The sequence below is a fragment of the Myotis nattereri genome, assembly GCF_964212035.1.
Source record: "Myotis nattereri genome assembly, chromosome: 1".
Lineage (NCBI taxonomy): Eukaryota > Metazoa > Chordata > Mammalia > Chiroptera > Vespertilionidae > Myotis > Myotis nattereri.
Genome location: NC_138075.1, coordinates 89,252,466 through 89,269,718, shown reverse-complemented (window position 1 = coordinate 89,269,718; position 17,253 = coordinate 89,252,466). Strand labels below are relative to the sequence as shown.

General features: G+C 41.7%; 1 protein-coding gene across 1 annotated transcript in view; it reads right to left on the bottom strand.

Annotated features, from left to right (window-relative positions):
• Positions 1 to 3,052: 3,052 nt before the first annotated feature.
• The window catches only part of SRP54 (signal recognition particle 54), a 57,892-nt gene continuing 43,691 nt past the window's right edge, over positions 3,053 to 17,253 (bottom strand). Inside the window, exons 14-16 of the mRNA XM_081090124.1 lie at positions 11,970 to 12,140; positions 6,933 to 7,028; positions 3,053 to 4,016 (exon numbers count right to left, since the gene is read on the bottom strand). Coding sequence (XP_080946250.1) covers positions 3,925 to 4,016; positions 6,933 to 7,028; positions 11,970 to 12,140 — 359 coding nt within the window. The 3' untranslated portion in view covers positions 3,053 to 3,924. The remainder of the gene's footprint in view (positions 4,017 to 6,932; positions 7,029 to 11,969; positions 12,141 to 17,253) is intronic.

The window sequence follows — 17,253 nt, the reverse complement described above, 5'->3', positions numbered from 1 at the left end:
ATGTAGTACTTAGGCTGTCAAAAACCAGTTCCTGATAAAAATTGTGAGAACAGAAGGATAGCTTTTATAACTAAAGATCCTTGGTTACGGAAGTAATAAAATCAGAATTTCAGAAAGCTTCTCTAATTCCCTCATTTTACAGAATAGGAAAGAGAAATGGAAGCTGAACAAGGTGTTTCTAGACTTTTAGTTGTCCTTTGCCACTGTTATTTTTGCATCAGAAAAAAATATATTAAAAACAATGCCTGAAGCCATAAAGTTAGGCCAAGTATATCATTTCCTTTTCTGGTCAAAATGCAAAAGTGGTACACCAAAGATAGAAATCACAAAAATGCATGCCCAGAAAAGAGAGTAGCATCAGTTTAATTAGAAACTAAGGTGGAGAACAAAATTTTCTCAATTATCAAATTTCTATAGCTGGATCTTGTGATGACATTTCTGCGGAAACAGGATACATAATTTTCATAAGGTATATGATGTTCTTCTATAGGGCTTTCTAGTTTTTAGCTGGTGAAAGTAACTTTGTGGGATATAAAATCTTTACCAAGTAAACACGAAAAATCAGTTGCATTCTTTATGTAATTTTCTTTTTGAGTTCACAAATGACACTTTAAAATATATTTGTATTGATTTCAGAGAGGAAGGGAGAGGGAGAGAGAGATAGAAACATCAATGATGAGAAAGAATCACTGATTGGCTGCCTCCTGCACACCTCCTACTGGGGATTGAGCCTGCAACCCGGGCGTGTGCCCTTGACCAGAATTAAACCCAGGACCCTTCAGTCCACAGGCCAATGCTCTATCCATTGACCCAAACAGGCTAGAGCTATGCAATTATTTTTTAAAAATACTTTGACTTATGCCTGGCCAGAATGGCTCAGTGGTTGAACATTGTCCGATGAACCAGGAGGTTATGGTTCAATTCCCCATCAGGGCACATGCTCAGGTTGCGGGCTCTATCCCCAGTGGGGAGCATGCAGGAGGCAGCTGATCAATGACTCTCTCTCATCATTGATGATTCTACCTCTCTCCCTTCCTCTCTGAAATCAATAAAAATATATTAAAAATATATTAAAAAAATACTTTGACTTATGAGACCTTAAAACACCTGAGTCATAAAAAATTAGGACTATAAAAACTAGTTATTTCTTTCACTCTCTCCTACTACCATTAACCAGTCCTTTGGTCCTAGTTCAAAATACACTACTACACTACATCTACTATCTTCATGATGTCAATAATAAATAGGCATAATAATTATTCTAGCATTTTAAAACAATTCCATAACTTATTTAAAAGCCATTGTTCTAGCCCTGGCCAGATGGCTCAATTGGTTGGAGTGTTGTGTCATACACCAAAAAGGTTTCGGGATCGATTACAGGTCGGGGCAAATACGAGAGGCAACTGATGGATGTTTCTTTCTTTCTCTCCCTTCCTCTCTCTTTAAAATCAATAAAAACATATATACCTCAGGTGAGGGTTTAAAAAAAAAACAAAACCCATGTTCTAAATGAACTGTGCGGCAATCTAAAGTAACCAGCAGCTGGATCAAACTTGTTATGGTCTCATTATTTGTAATATACAGCAGTGACAGCCTAATATTTGCAACTAGAGGCCTGGTTCACGAAATCGGGCACAGGTGGGGTCCCTCAGGGTGGCCTGTGGGGATCGGGCTGAAACCTGTCCAACATGGCCTGCTGCTTCTGTCTGCTGCTCCCTTTCTTCCTGGCCCCCACTGTGCCTGCCAAGGGCTTGCATCCAGTCAGTCCCAATCAGGAGAGGCTTGCATCACTGTAGCAGTGCTCGCCAGCTGTGAGCCCTGCGTCTGGTGCCCATCCCGAGGGGGCTGGGGGTAGGGGGGCGCTGGGATACGATCAGCCCTCTGGGCAGGTGGGCGAGTGGTGGGATGCCCCTGCTGGCCCTGGATCCAGATTCATCCCACTGATGTTCACGCCAGTTGTCAGGAGCCACCTGGTGGCTGTTTTTATATCGTTTCTTCCTTGCAGAGCATCTAGGGAGGGGAAGCAGCTGCAGTGCCTGAGGCCAACTTCCAGAAGGTCAGCGGTGCTGTCAGGATCTTGCTGATGGTGCTGGTCCATCAGTGCCTGGCCTGTTCTCCAGAGATTGGACCTGCAGGACTACTGAGGGAGTGAGTGGCTGCCGCCAGGCTGGTGGTCCAGGCTATGGGAGCGCACTGACCACCGGGGAGAGCTCCTGCGTTGAGTGTCTTCCCCCTGGTGGTCAGTGCACATCATAGTGATGAGTCCACTGGTTGGGTTGTTGGCTTGACCAGTTGCTTAGGCTTTTATATATAGAGACTAGGGGCCCAGTGCACAAATTTGTGCACCTTGAAAGGAACTGTGGGCCGCGAGGCTGTGGTAGTAGGCAGAGTGGTGGGTCTCAGCCCGTCCTCTGCTTCCCCCACTGACCCCTCCCGCTGCAGACCCTGGTCCTGTCTGCCGGCAGCCCCACTCCCGCCACTGCCGCTTCCACGCTGACAGCGCTCGCATGCTCATGCTCACACCCGCTGATGGCGTGGAGTGATTGGTGCCGGTGCCAGCAGCAGGTGCAAGCAGGGCTGGCGCTGGCAGCAGGTGCGAGTGGCAGCTGCTGTCTGATTGCCCCCAGGAGCAGGGGGAGGTGGAGAAGCCCTCAGGGGCGATCAGGGCCGGCAGCCGCTGCTCGCACCCACTGATGGTGCCGAGTGATTAGGACTGGCGCCGGGCACCAGTAGGGGGTGTGAGCAGCAGCTCTGGCACTGGCTGCGGGTGTGAGCTGGGCCAGTGCTGGCAGTGGGTGTGAGTGGAGCCGGCACTGGCAGCAGGTTCGAGTGCCGGGTGGGACTGTGGCGCTTGGGAACAAAGAATTTTCAGTAACCACCAGAGGCTTGCCCCAATGACAGCGACTGGCACACTGCCTTGGTCTGGCACCCCTGCTCACTTGCTCCACTATCCCACCATGGCCAATGCCTGCCATGACCCACACACACCCCTTGGTGGTCAGCGCATGTCATACCAACTGGTTATTCAGTTGTTCCACTGTTTGGTCTATTTGCATATTAGCCTTTTATTATATAGGATTCTTTTCCATTAGAAGGTCTATACATTAGCTATTGTCATCTAAGTATATCAATTTCTTCAAGCTCACTTTTGGTATGTAAGAAACAAAATTGGCTTTTCAAAAATATCAAATATTGCAATTAAGGCTTCAAAAATATGAGATAAAAAAGTCAAGTTATATACAAAACATTATATTATAAATTATAACCACATTCAAAATTTAAATTTAAATGGCAGCAGTAAGATTTTCTATGGCTAAATTATCTTAATTTTTCTAAATTAAACAAAAATTTCTAGTACTAATGGTTATGACATTCTACCATATTTCCCATTAAAGGTATACTTCCAAGGATAGCTTTAAATGACATAGAGATATTATTGATTTTTCTGTCTGTCTAATGTGATGCACTGATAATTTTAAAGCATAAAGAAAGTTAACAAACCCTTAACTTATAACAACTTTGAAGTTTATTTTATAGCACTTTTATTGAGAAATTATGTAACTACTGACCAGGACTGTTTACAAATGTAATGCTTGGCCTTTGAAACAATTAAAAACTCAAGTACTAAAATTTTACATCATGATTTGTTTAACTTAAGTGTTATGATGGTAAAAACTGACAGAAGAAAATCTAAAGCAAAATATGATTTCCACAAAAATCACATATTCCTCCCTGATATCAAAGGGAAGGAGGAAAGAAGGAAGGAAGGAAGAAGAAAAGGGGGGGGGGGACGATGAGAAGAGAAAAGAAAAAGGGCAAGACAGGCAAGAAAAATACTCTTTTCCCCATTTGCAAAAAGAGGAAACTCTGAGGTTTCAGCAAATAATGTAATCGGCTGAGTCAGTTTATATTAAGGCATCTTCTTTACATATTATTGAATCCCATCATGCCTTTCATATTGCCAGCAGCACCCTGTTGAAATTGCCTCATCATTGACTGAAGTCCTGCCATACCACCTAGAGAGAAAGAAAAATCAGATCATTATTAAGTAGACCTTGAAACATTTGTTACTTTTGCCTAATAAGTACTTTAATTCCCTAAAAATATACTGGGTTCTGACTGCAATTTGGTCATCAGCCTTAAAGAACATATCAATTCAAACTTTGTATATTCACCAGTATCCTATCTAATAAAAGAGAAACATGGTAATTAGCGTACGACCGCTACCCTTCCCACTGGCTAATCAGCGAGATATGCAAAAAAACTGCCAGCAAAGATGGCGGCCAGCAGCCAGGCAGCTTGAAACTAACATGAGGCTTGCTTGCTTCAGTGACGGAGGAAACCAACGTTCCCCGCCTGCCTTGCCGGCCTCTGAGCTTGCAGTTTAAGAAACATTGTAACAAATATAGAAGCTAAACAAAACCCCAGAAACCTGCTTTCAGCAAGCCCGGGATCTCAGAGCTGGAGTTATACATTGTTTCGATTATAGAACCCAAACAAACCAGATACCTGCTTTCAGCAGCAGAGGCCTCAGAGCTGGAGCCAGAGCTAAAGCCGGCCCAGAATAAAAAAAAAAAAAAAAAAGAAAAAAAGGAGCAATTGGGAGCTTCAGTCACCCACCAGCCTGAAAACAGCCCTCAGCCCCTCACCCAGACTGGCCAGGCATTCTAGTGGGGACCCCCACCGTGAAGGGTGTGTGACCAGCTGCAAACAGTCATCATCCCCTCACCCAGACTGGCCAGGCACCCCAGTGGGGACCCCCACCCTGATCCAGGACACCCTTCAGGGCAAACCAGCCAGCCCCACCCATGCACCAGGCCTCTATCCTATATAGTAAAAGGGTAATATGACTCCCAGCACCGGGATCAGCGGAGTCGCGAGGCCTCCTGGCACCGGGATCAGCGTGACAGGGGGCAGCGCCCAAACCCCCTGATCGCCCTGCGGCTCTGTGTGTGACAGGGGGCGGGGCCACAACCTCCCTATCCGCCCTGCTCTGTTTGTGACAGGGGAAGGCTCCCCAATCCCCTGATCGGCCCTACCCTGAGTGTGACAGGGGGCGGTGCCCCAACTCCCCTATCGGCCCTACTCTGTGAGTGACAGGGGGGAGCTCCTCAACCCCCTGATCGGCCCTGCTCTGTGCATGACAGAGGGGAGCTCCCCAACCCCCTGATTGACCCTGCTCTGTGCGTGACAGGGTATGGAGCCCCAACCCCCTGACTGGTCCTGCTCTGTGCATGACAGGGTATGGAGCCCCAACCCCCCGATGGGCCCTGCTCTGTGCGTGACAGGGGGTGGCGCCGCAACCTCCCCATCGACCCTGCCTTGAGTGTGACAGGGGGCGGTGCCCCAACCCCCCAATCGGCCCTACCCTGAGCGTGACTGAGGGTGGCATCGCAACCTCCCAATCTGCCCTGCTCTGTGCATGACAGGGGGCGGCGCCTCAACTCCCCAATCGGCCCTGCTCTGAGCCCGACCAGGGGCTGCACCTAGGGATTGGGCCTGCCCTCTGCCACCCAGGAGCAGGCCTAAGCCAGCAGGTTGTTATCTCCCAAGGGGTCCCAGACTGCGAGAGGTCACAGGCCGGGCTGAGGGACCCCCTTCCCCCCGAGTGCAAAAATTTTTGTGCACCGGGCCTCTAGTCCTTATCTATAAAAGAGAATGAAGAATCTATCTCATCAAGTGGTGAGAAATAAATAATAACTGAAAAACCTTAGAAATGAGTGTCGGTTATACAGTAAGAAGCAAAAGAATCTAAACAAAAAATTTTAATTTCTGGGAAGTCCAAAAGAGTCTTACTGTAAATTATAATCAATTTGGGAGGGCAGAAAGTTATTTCATAGGACTTACAGAAAGAATTAACCTTTTATTGCCTGACCAGTGTGGCTCAGAGGTTGTGCGCTGACCTATGAACCAGGAGATCATGGTTCAATTCCCGGTCAGGGCACATATGAGTTGTGGGCTCAATCCCCTGTGGGGGGCATGCAGGAGGCAGCCAATCAATGATTCTCTCTCATTATTGATGTTTCTATCCCTCTCTCCCTCTCCCTTCCTCTCTCTGAAATCTATAAAAACATAAAAAAAAGATGATTAAGTAGCTTGCTCAAATATCACACAGATGGCAGCAGAGAAGTGAATAAAACTTCAGCTTACATAGGCACTATTACAACTATTCAACTTAGAATTCAGATGGTCATTTTCCTAAAATCACATATCTTTTGAACAGATTTTCACAATATCACCTACAGAAGGCTTATTAACACTAGATTGCCCAAGGAAGTCATTTTGACTGTTTTTTAATTTCAATTAGAAAACAATTATGTATATAAGGACACAATGTCTTAGAATTTTGTGACTTTTTTTACAACGTATGAATGCGTTTATTAATAATTGTAGTTACCTCCCCCTCCTTCATTTCCGGTATATATATATGTGTTATACCTATATTGCCCAAAAGCAGTCATTTTGACTGCTTGGGGGCGGGGGGGAGGGGGGAATTATGACTCTTATTATTGAATTGAGTAAATTTCTTATATGACCAGGTCGGCTCTGTACTGAAATAACAGTTTTCATTTTTTTTTTTTCGATTACCGTCACATGATAACATACAAGTACATGATAAATTGTCGATACTTGATAAGTTGCAGTTGCTCAATAAGCTAAACTAGTACTTGTTATTCGAATCTTTATGCAGTGATACTTGTTCTAATAAGTTGTTTATTGTATTTCTTTTGCGCCCTAAATTCATGAAAGAAATGTCGAATAGAAGTGAGTTATTGGAAAAGCTAAGGAACATAAGTGAAGAGTGCTCCGATATTATTCTTTCACAATGCAGTCATTTTGACTACTTTTGGGCAATATAGGCATATACTAAGTTTCAGTCTTTCTAGTGTTAAAACTCAACCCTTAACAACTGACAATAACTTTGTATTTACCCATGTGATGAAGAACTCTTGGATCCATCATTTTGGCCATTTGTTGATTCAATTTTGCCATCTGTGACTGGCTTACATTCTTAGACATGTCACCACCTGAAAATAAAAAAGGTTTTGAGTCAATATAGAATGTAATACAATCAGGATATCATAGAGTTTAATAAATTGAGTAAATGAAAAGAAAAAAAAATCACCTATAATCTTATCACTCTTAACACAATCATCTCTCTCTCTCTCTCTCTCTCTCTCTCTCTCTCTCGCTCTATATATATATATATATATATATATATATTCCCTTCTAATTTTTATCTCAATTACATATATACCTTTGAGAAAGTATAAGTGAAATTCTATATTAAATATTTAAGAAACTTTCTTCAGGGCTAAGATTTTTCTTAATACTTTTAGTTATACCTGTGAGCCACTATAAGCAAAACTATCCAGTGGCTATTAATATAAGCTATTTTTAGAGTGATATGGGAGAATGCTGAACAAAAAAACTGTGTTTTTAGATAGGGATTAATCTGGAAAGAGTCTGGATGCTGATAAATGAATATGAAAGACTGAGTCTGAGAAAATATGAAATTTTTTATATATCTAAGAAACTATTAAAAATAGCAAGAAGCTTCAGAGAATAGTAAGACAAATAACCCAACTCCATTTATCAATGAATTGCCACACACACAGTCAAAACTCCATAGGAAAAGAAGCAGCCAATGAAAGAGAAGCACTCTGGGGCAGGATAAGAGGTTTCCTTTAGAGCAAGCATGTCAAACTCATGGCCGACAATGAATATTTTTGTGGCCCAGCCAATATAATGGTAAGAAACGTTTCAATAAAAATTTCGTAACAATTTTTACAATATCCTGTTATACATAACTAGGGGCCCGGTGCACGAAATTCGTGCACTGGGTGTGGGGGGGGGGAGGAGAGTGTCCCTCAGCCCAGCCTGCCCCCTCTCACATACTGGGAGCCCTCAGGCGTTGACCCCATCACCCTCCGATCGCCTGATCGGCCCCTTGCCCAGCCCTGACGCCTCCGCCAGAGGTGTCAGGCTTGGACAGGGGACCCCCATCTCCCCCCGATCACTGGCTCTGGCCCCCGCCCAGGCCTGAGGCCTCTGGCCCAGGAATCATGCCTGGGCAGGGGACCCCCATCTCCCTCTGATCGCTTGCTCCATCCCCCGCCCAAGCCTGACGCCTCTGACCCAGGCTTCAGGCCTGGGCAAGGGGACCATCATATCCCCCCAATCCCCGGCTCCGCCCCCCACCCAGGCCTGATGCCTCAGCCAGAGGAGTTGACCCTCATCACCCTCCGATCACCAATCACCGGATCAGCCCCTTGACCAGGCCTGAGGCCTCCGGCAGAGGTGTCAGTCCTGGGCAGGGGACCCCCAGCTCTCCGCGGTTGCAGGCTCCGCCCCTGCCCAGGCCTAACGCCTCTGGCCTAGGCGTCCGGCCCAGGCAGCGGGGACCTGCAGCTGCAGCGGGGGGCGCCGCGATCATGGGCTTCACTTTAGGCCCAGGCAAGGGACACCTAGCTCCTGGGACTGCCAGCTTCGACCGTGCCCAGCTCCCATCGCTGGCTCCACCCCTACTTCCTGCTATCACTGGCCAGGGTGGCAAAGGCGCCTGATTCTCCGATCATGGCTGGGGGGCAGGGCAAAGGAGGCCCCAGGGTTTAGCTCCCCCCTGGGTTTCAGATCACTGTCAGTGGCAGGGGGCTTCTTCCTGCTTTCCCTTTCGCCTCCCTGCATTGTGCCTACATATGCAAATTAGCCGCCATCTTGTTGGCAGTTAACTGCCAATCTTAGTTGGCAGTTAATTTGCATATAGCCCTGATTAGCCAATGAAAAGGGTATCGCTGTACGCCAATTACCATTTTTCTCTTTTATTAGTGTAGATTATTAACAAACTACAATGCTTGCAAATGACTAATTACTATAATCGTGTTGTATTTATTTCCCTTACGCGCCTTACTCGCAGGCGCACCATTTCTCTCCACTAATACTAGCAGCAAATAATTTAGCAGCCAATTGGTGTGCGCAACAGAAAATATTTCGCTTTCGAAGAGTAATAAAAATAGAGTTGCATTACGCTTATTAATTTGTGCAGTTATTCAGTGTCTGGTAGGTTAACGTTCAAGAAAAAATATTAATTTTTATTAAAATGTTCTAATATTTTATGTTAATGATTACTCATTTGTATTTAGCATATCTCTATTGAAATAAACCTATGTTTATGAAAATTGAAGCTTTTGTTTTTTTGCGGCCCACATAAACTTAAACCTTGTTTATATGGCCCGTGTTAGCCTTTGTGTTTGACATGCTTGCTTTAGAGAATAGCTGCTGTGTTTAAGAGACAGAAAGCAAGAGAGATCAATACAACAGCAATGAATAAATAATACTGCTTCAGCAAATTTACTTCATAGGAGCATTTAGGAAAATGAAAATCAAAGCTGCCCCTGATTCTCTAGTCAAAGCTGGCTAATCTGAGTAAATTATATGAACTAAGATCTATGAATAAAAGAGATGTTTTTATAAAACATAATAAAATCTGTGAAAAATAATTAAATCTATGCAAGATGTAAATTCTATGTTCATTTTGTGATTTGTCAGAAGAGTCTGTTCTTCAGGGTTTAAAACTTATGGTGTGACAAGGATGTGCCCCATATCCAATGCCCATTTCATCTTGGCTTTGCCTTTACTGAGTAATCAATGCTTAGATAAGATCTGGTTGATGGATCTGCAGTAGTTCTATCAACAACAGCCAGGGTTTAGGAAAGATGTTAAACTGACACGTGTTTATTAATCACTATCTGAAATAGCATGTGATGTTAGGAATTATAACCAATTTTAAACATGTTTGTCTAATTTTTTTCCCTTGGCACAAAAGAGAACCTAGGGCTCTAGCCAGTTTGGCTCCATGGACAGAGTGTCAGCCTACAGACTGAGGGTCCTGGGTTCGATTCCAGTCAAGGGCACATACCCAGGTAGTGGGCTTGATCCCTAGTAGGGGGTGTGCAGGAGGCAGACAATCAATGATTCTCTCTCATCATTGATGTTTCTGTCTCTCCTTCCCTCTCCCTTCCTCTCTGAAATCAACAGAAATATATTTAAAAATATTTTTTGAAAGAATAAACTCACTTTAATAGTGTTTATAATATAGAAAAAAATTGAGAGGGCTGGGACAGTTAATTAACTCTTTGGAAAAACAAACTTATTTTTTTTTTAACTTTCCACAATACAGAGCAAAATAAATTTCAGATGGAACAAAAAGTAAAACCTAACATTTAAATAAAAACAAAATGAGTAGAAAATATAGCTGACTACTGTTGCGTCAACATAGAGAAAACTTTTATGAGCATAAAAGAAATAAAAGAAAATGATAAATAGCCTTGACTAAATGAAAATTATTCACTTAAAAATGTAAATAGCCCTAGCCGGTTTGTCGAACTGCAGACCGGAGGATCCTGGGCTAGATTCGGGTCAAGGGGCACATGTACCTCCATTGCAGGCTCCTCCTCCCTGGCCTGGGCCCTGGTTGGGGCATGTGCAGGAGGCAACCAATCAATGTGTTCCTCTCACATGGATATTTCTTTCTGTCTTTCTCTCTCTTCCACTATCTCTAAAAAGTACTGGAAAAATATCCTTGGGTGAGGATTAATACACACACACACACACACATCCCTTGCTGATTTTGCTCAGTGGTTAGAGTGGTGGCCTGCACTGAAGGGTCATGGGTTGGATTCCAGTCAAGGGCACATGCCTCAATTGCAGGCTTGATCTCTGGCACGGTAAGGGAACCCTGCGGGAGACAACCAATCGACGTGATCGATGTGATCGATGTTTCTCTCTTTCTCTCTCCCCTTCCCTTCCACTCTCTCTAAAAATCAATGGAGCCCTAGCCGGTTTGGTCACTGGATAGAGCATCGGCCTGGGGACTGAAGGGCCCCAGGTTCAATTCCGGTCAAGGGCATGTACCTTGGTTGCAGGCACATCCCCAGTAGCGGGTGTGCAGGAGGCAGCTGATCAATGCTTTTCTCTCATCGATGTTTCTAACTCTCTATCCCTCTACCTTCCTCTCTGTAAAAAATCAACAAAATGTATTTTTTAAAAATCAATGGAAAAAATATCCTCGGGCAAGGATTAACAAAAAAATATATATATACATACATACATATATATACATACATATATATATGTATATAAATATATATTAAAGACAAATAAAAAACTGGGAAAATATTTGCAGATATAAACCAAGGATTTTAAAGAGTTATTACAAAGCTATAACAAAAACAAAAAAGAAACAACAGCTAACCTAAGAGGTGATTCACAACGGAAATTCAAACCAGTAAATGCACAGGTAAGTTAAGCTTTATTAGTAATCTAAAAAACATATATTGAAAAACATTTGACCACTAAATTGGAAATATGAAATTATTACAAAATTTATTCAGCATCTACTGTTTCTAATCAAACAAACAAAAATCCCTTGGCTCATGGAAGATGGCACAGAAACTGATACAAAAGGTGATATTGATAGAGAAGCAGATGAATCAGCCTAAATATCCAACGAAGAAGCACTGCATTAAACAAAGATATATGCTCAATTGGAATAGTATGCAGTGGTTAAAAAGTTATATTTTGAAGAAAATTTGACAATATGGAAAACAGTCACAATGTATCAAAAGAAAACACAAGTTATATCAAATATTATTTGGAATAGGACCCATGAAATTCTCTGGGGAGTAAAGGTAATGGGTATTTTAAAATTTATCTTATATTCTCTACATTTTCTTTAATATATATTACATTTCAAAAAATAAGTTCATTAAGTTTAAAAAAAATCTGAGTGTTTATTACCTTAAATATGAAAACAGATAAATCAGAAATCACATTATGAACCTAGTAATACTTAAATATAACACGAAATTTAGCAATATATTTTCTAATACTGGCAGTATTTCTGGCTTTAATTTTTACTTTCTTTCCTTTCAGTGTGTTAACTAAAATGACGAGCCTATTTTCCTTACCTTTGAAAAGTCCTTTGATACCTCCCATCTTTTTTACCATTTGTGCAAATTTGGTATATTGTGTCAAAAGTTCTTGAACGTCTCTTGTTGACACACCTGATCCTCTTGCTACTCTCTGGATTCTTCCTGGTTGCTTACTAAAAACCTTGGCACCATCTGTACTGTCAAGTTCTGCAGGCAAGGAAGGGTCCATCACTTTCACTTACATACCATTAATTTTCATTATCAAAGCAGTTATATGCAAATATCTTACACACATAAAAATAATTATAATGGACAAACCACAACCAGATTTAACAAATGTTATCAGCCCTGTTTACCTGATTATTAAAAGTTAAACATGGAATATATTACAAAGAAATTTATATTCATAAGCTATATAGAAAACAAAAAAACTAATATGTACTTACCCTACAGTTTAAGTAAAATAGAACATTCTGAAAACCTTTGAAATGCATGTCCATCCTTTCCATATCTCATATCTAACTGCTCCTCAGAGCATGTATCAGAGCTAAAAGGTATATTTCAAAAAAGAACAAAAGTGCTCACCTTAGCTCTAAATGCCATTAACCTTTAAGTCATAAATTTAGGCATATAAGCAAGCAAAAGTAGGTAGATCTACCTATATTAACAGAATAACTGTTATATCTTCTATTATCAAGTAATTACTACTAGCATTTTAATCCTTTCTGTAACATAAAGAATGAGTTAATTTGCTTCAGTGTTTTGATAACTCTTAGAATATGAGGCACATTTCTTCTGGTATTAGTTGCATAAAATCTCAGAAATGAAATGGTCTTTCTATTATGCCTGCATTCTCTCTACAACATCCCCCAATAGGTGGTCATCTAGCCTTGGCCTTCATATCCCCAGGAGAGATAACCCACTATCTAACATAAGGCAATCTGTACCATTCTATTATTTCTGTAATTATAAAAAATCTTTTTACATATTAAAATGAAATATGTTTTCCTGGTATTTCTTCCCATTTGCAAAAATGTCTCCTCAGCAGGCACAAAGAATAAGTCTTTCAAATATTTGAGAGCCACGTGTGACCTATGAATTTTCTCTAGATAACAAATATCCAACTCTTTAGAACTCCATTTATCATCCTGATTTTCTAAATACAACTTCTAATTTGTCTATGCACTCTAAGCATTCTGTCCAGAAGTAAACTGAAATCCAGATGAAGTCTGATTACCAATACAATACAATATTAAATTGTCACATAATAAGCTCATAGTTCCTTAAAACTTCTAAATTCATTTCATAAATGCAGATTTTAAGCCACATCTTCACTATTAAATATTTAGGAAATGTGTATCATATTTCTTTCAAGAGCTCAAACAAAGTGAGAGAAAGAAGATAAGCTAATAACAGCACATCATGGTAAGCAATATGACAGAGTTAAGCAAATAGCAGAAGGAGACATAATTTAAAGAAGAAAGGAAGTCAGGAAGAGTCCATGTGGTGGTTTCATTTTAACTGAGTAGTCCTGAAGGACAAGTATGAGGTAAGTACAGAAGAGAAAGGAGAAGGGGACATTCTAGGAAGTAGAACATAGATTCCTACAGTAATAACTATGTGTAGAATAAATCAAGCATGGGTAAGAGCTGAGAGATTTAAGACGTTGTAAAAGTAAGGTAAGAGCAAGTTATAACAGAACTTGTATGCCAAGCTTAGGAGTTTGAAATTCATCATGAAGACAATAAAGAACAATTGAAAGATTTGAGCCCAGAACTGTTATGTTTAGAAAAACCATTCTGTGGCAATGAGGAAGAAAGACTGAAAAGAGGAGTGAAAAAATAGAAAGGAAAATGTTAGGGAGGCTAATGTAGCTATGAAGGGGATATAGAGGCAAAGAAAACAGGGACTATATGAGAAATATTTAGGAAGTAGAACTCACTAAAATCTAAGGTGATGTTAAGGTTTCTATATTCCACTTGAAGTGGTAAAACACTGATACAAGTAGCCGTGGTAAGTTAAATATGTATGTATAGTGTAATACTTAGAGCAATCACTAAGAAAATATTCAGAGATATACTCAATAACACTGTAGGTAATTTAAATAATGTTCAAATAACCCATAGGCACATAGAAAAGAGAAAGCAGAAGAACAAAATCAGAGGGAACAAACAAAATTAGAAATAAATCCTAATATATAAACAATATATTAGTTTAAAAGAGATCATCAGAATGTATTAACAGATAAACCACCCAAATACATGCTGTTGATATAAAACTCACTTTATTTTTTTATTTATTGTTTTTAAATATATTTTATTGATTTTTCACAGAGAGGAAGGAGGAGGGATAGAGAGCCAGAAACATCGATGAGAGAGAAACATCGATCAGCCGCCTCCTGCACACCCCCTACTGGGGATGTGCCCACAACCAAGGTACATGCCCTTTACCAGAATCGAACCTGGGACCCTTGAGCCCACAGGCTGACACTCTAGCCACTGAGCCAAATCGGTTAGGGCTAAAACTCACTTTAAATATGACACCCTGGAGGGACCTGGAGTACTATGCTAAGTGAAATAAGCCAGTCAGAGAAAGACAAGTATCACATGATCTCACTCATATGTAGAATATAAAGAACAAAGTAAACTGATGAACTAAACAGATCTAGAGACATAGAAACATGGAAAAGACTGATGAAGCTCAGAGGGAAGGCAGAGGTGAATGGATGGTAGGAAGAGATTAACCAAATAACTTATATGTATACTAGAAGCCCGGTGCACGAAATTCATGGGGGGGGGGGTCCCTCAGCCTGACCTGCACCCTCTCCAATCCGGGAGCCCTCAGGGGATGTCCTACTGATGGCTTGGGCCTGCTCCCCTTGGTTCTCTGTTCTCTGCGGGGTCTGCCTGCTCCACACCGCTTGGATGAGCAAGCAGGCCCTGCTGGGTGCTGTCTGTGGGCTGCGCTTGCCTGCTCGTGGGTCACTGCGGCAACGGCCAAGCAGGCCCTGCTGGCCTCAGACACTCCAGAGGTGGCAGAGCAGTGATGCTTGATCCTCTACTGGAGTGGGCGGATCCCGCCTCTCCGCTTGGTCCTCGCAACCCCTGGCCAGGCCGATAGGCCCAAACACTCCAGGCAGCAGGGCTGAGGGGACTGGGCGCTGCCATCTTGTGGTTATAGGCGCCGCCATCTTTGTGACAGAGTGATGGTTAATTTGCATATTACTCTTTTATTAGATAGGATATACATAACCCAAGGACACAGACAAGTATGGTGAAAGCCTGGGGTGGAGGAGGGGGGGTGGGAGTGGGCTAGAAAGGGTCAATGGGGGAAAAAAGAGGACATCTGTAATACTTCCAACAATAAAGATATATATATATATATATTTTTTGTATTTTTTTAATTAAATCTTTATTGTTCAGATTATTACATTTGTTCCTCTTTTTCCCCCCATAACTCCCCTCCTCCCAGTTCCCGCCCCACCATCCGCCCTCACTCCCCACCCACTGTCCTCATCCATAGGTGCACGATTTTTGTCCAGTCTCTTCCCGCATCTCCCACACCCCTTTCCCCCCCAAGAATAGTCAGTCCATTCCCTTTCTATGTCCCTGATTCTATTATAATCACCAGTTCATTCTGTTCATCGGATTATTTATTCACTTGATTCTTAGATTCACTTGTTGATAGATGCATATTTGTTGTTCATAATTTGTATCTTTACCTTTTACTTCCTCTTCCTCTTCTTAAAGGATACCTTTCAGCATTTCATATAATCCTGGTTTGGTGGTGATGAACTCCTTTAGCTTTTCCTTATCTGTGAAGCTCTTTATCTGACCTTCAATTCTGAATGATAGCTTTGCTGGATAAAGTAATCTTGGTTGTAGGTTCTTGGTATTCATCACTTTGAATATTTCTTGCCACTCCCTTCTGGCCTGCAAAGTTTCTGTTGAGAAATCAGCTGACAGTCGTATGGGTATTCCCTTGTAGGTAACTGAGTTTCTTTCTCTTGCTGTTTTTAAGATTCTCTCTTTATCTTTTGCTCTTGGCATTTTAATGATGATGTGTCTTGGTGTAGTCCTCTTTGGATTCCTTTTGTTTGGGGTTCTCCGCGCTTCTTGGACCTGTAAGTCCATTTCTTTCACCAGGTAAGGGAAGTTTTCTGTCATTATTTCTTCAAATAGGTTTTCAATATCTTGCTCTCTCTCATCTTCTGGCACCCCTATAATTCTGATGTTGGTATGCCTGAAGCTGTCCCAGAGGCTCCTTACACTATCCTCGCATTTTTTGGATTCTTTTTTCATTTTGCTTTTCCGGTTGGGTGTTTTTTGCTTCCTCGCATTTCAAATCATTGACTTGATTCTTGCGCTCCTCTGTTCTGCTGTCGGGAGTCTGTATAATATTCTTTATTTCAGTCAGTGTATGCTTAATTTCTAGTTGGTTCCCCAATATACGATCGAGGGTCTCATTAGTTTTCTTGTAGATCTCATTAAGTTTATCGGCGGCTTCTAAACAGTTCTTGAGAGACCTTAAAAGTGTGGTTCTGAACTCTATATCTTCCATTGACAATTTTGTCCTGTTTCTTTGTCTCCGAATTTTGTTATGCTTCCTTGGTGCACCCCCTAGTCTATATTTTTTAAAATTTGATATAGGTAAGTTAAAAATAAAAAGATGGACCTAGCCGGCATGGCTCAGTGGTTGAGGGTCGATCTATGAACCAGGAGGTCATGGTTTGATTTCCCATCAGGGCACATATCTGGGTTGCAGGCTAGATCCCCAGTAAGAGGGCATGCAGGTGGCAGCCAATCAATGATTCTCTCTCATCATTGATGTTTCTATCTCTCTCTCTCCCTTCTTTTCTGAAATCAATAAAAAAAAATTTTTAAAAAGTAAAAGGATGAAAAAGGATATACAATGCAAACAACTAATTAAAAAAAAGCTGAAGCCCGGCCGGTGTGGCTCAGTTGGTTGAGCCTTGTTCCATGCACCCAGAGGCAGCTGGTTCGATTCCTGGACAAGGCACAAGCCCAGGTTGCGGCCCAATCCCCAGTAGGGGGCAGCCAATTGATGGTTCTCTCTCATCGATGTTTCTATCTCCCTTCCTTTCTCTCTCTGAAATCAATAAAAACATATTAAAAAAAGTTGAAGAGGTTGCATTAATATCAAAGTAGATTCAGAACAAAGGAGGACATTACATACATAATGGTAAAAGGGCTATTCACCAAGGAGACATAAAAATTCTAAATGTGTATACACCCAACAAAAAAGCTTCAAAATATATAAAGCAAAACTGACATAATTGAAAAGAGAAAAGTTTGTCATT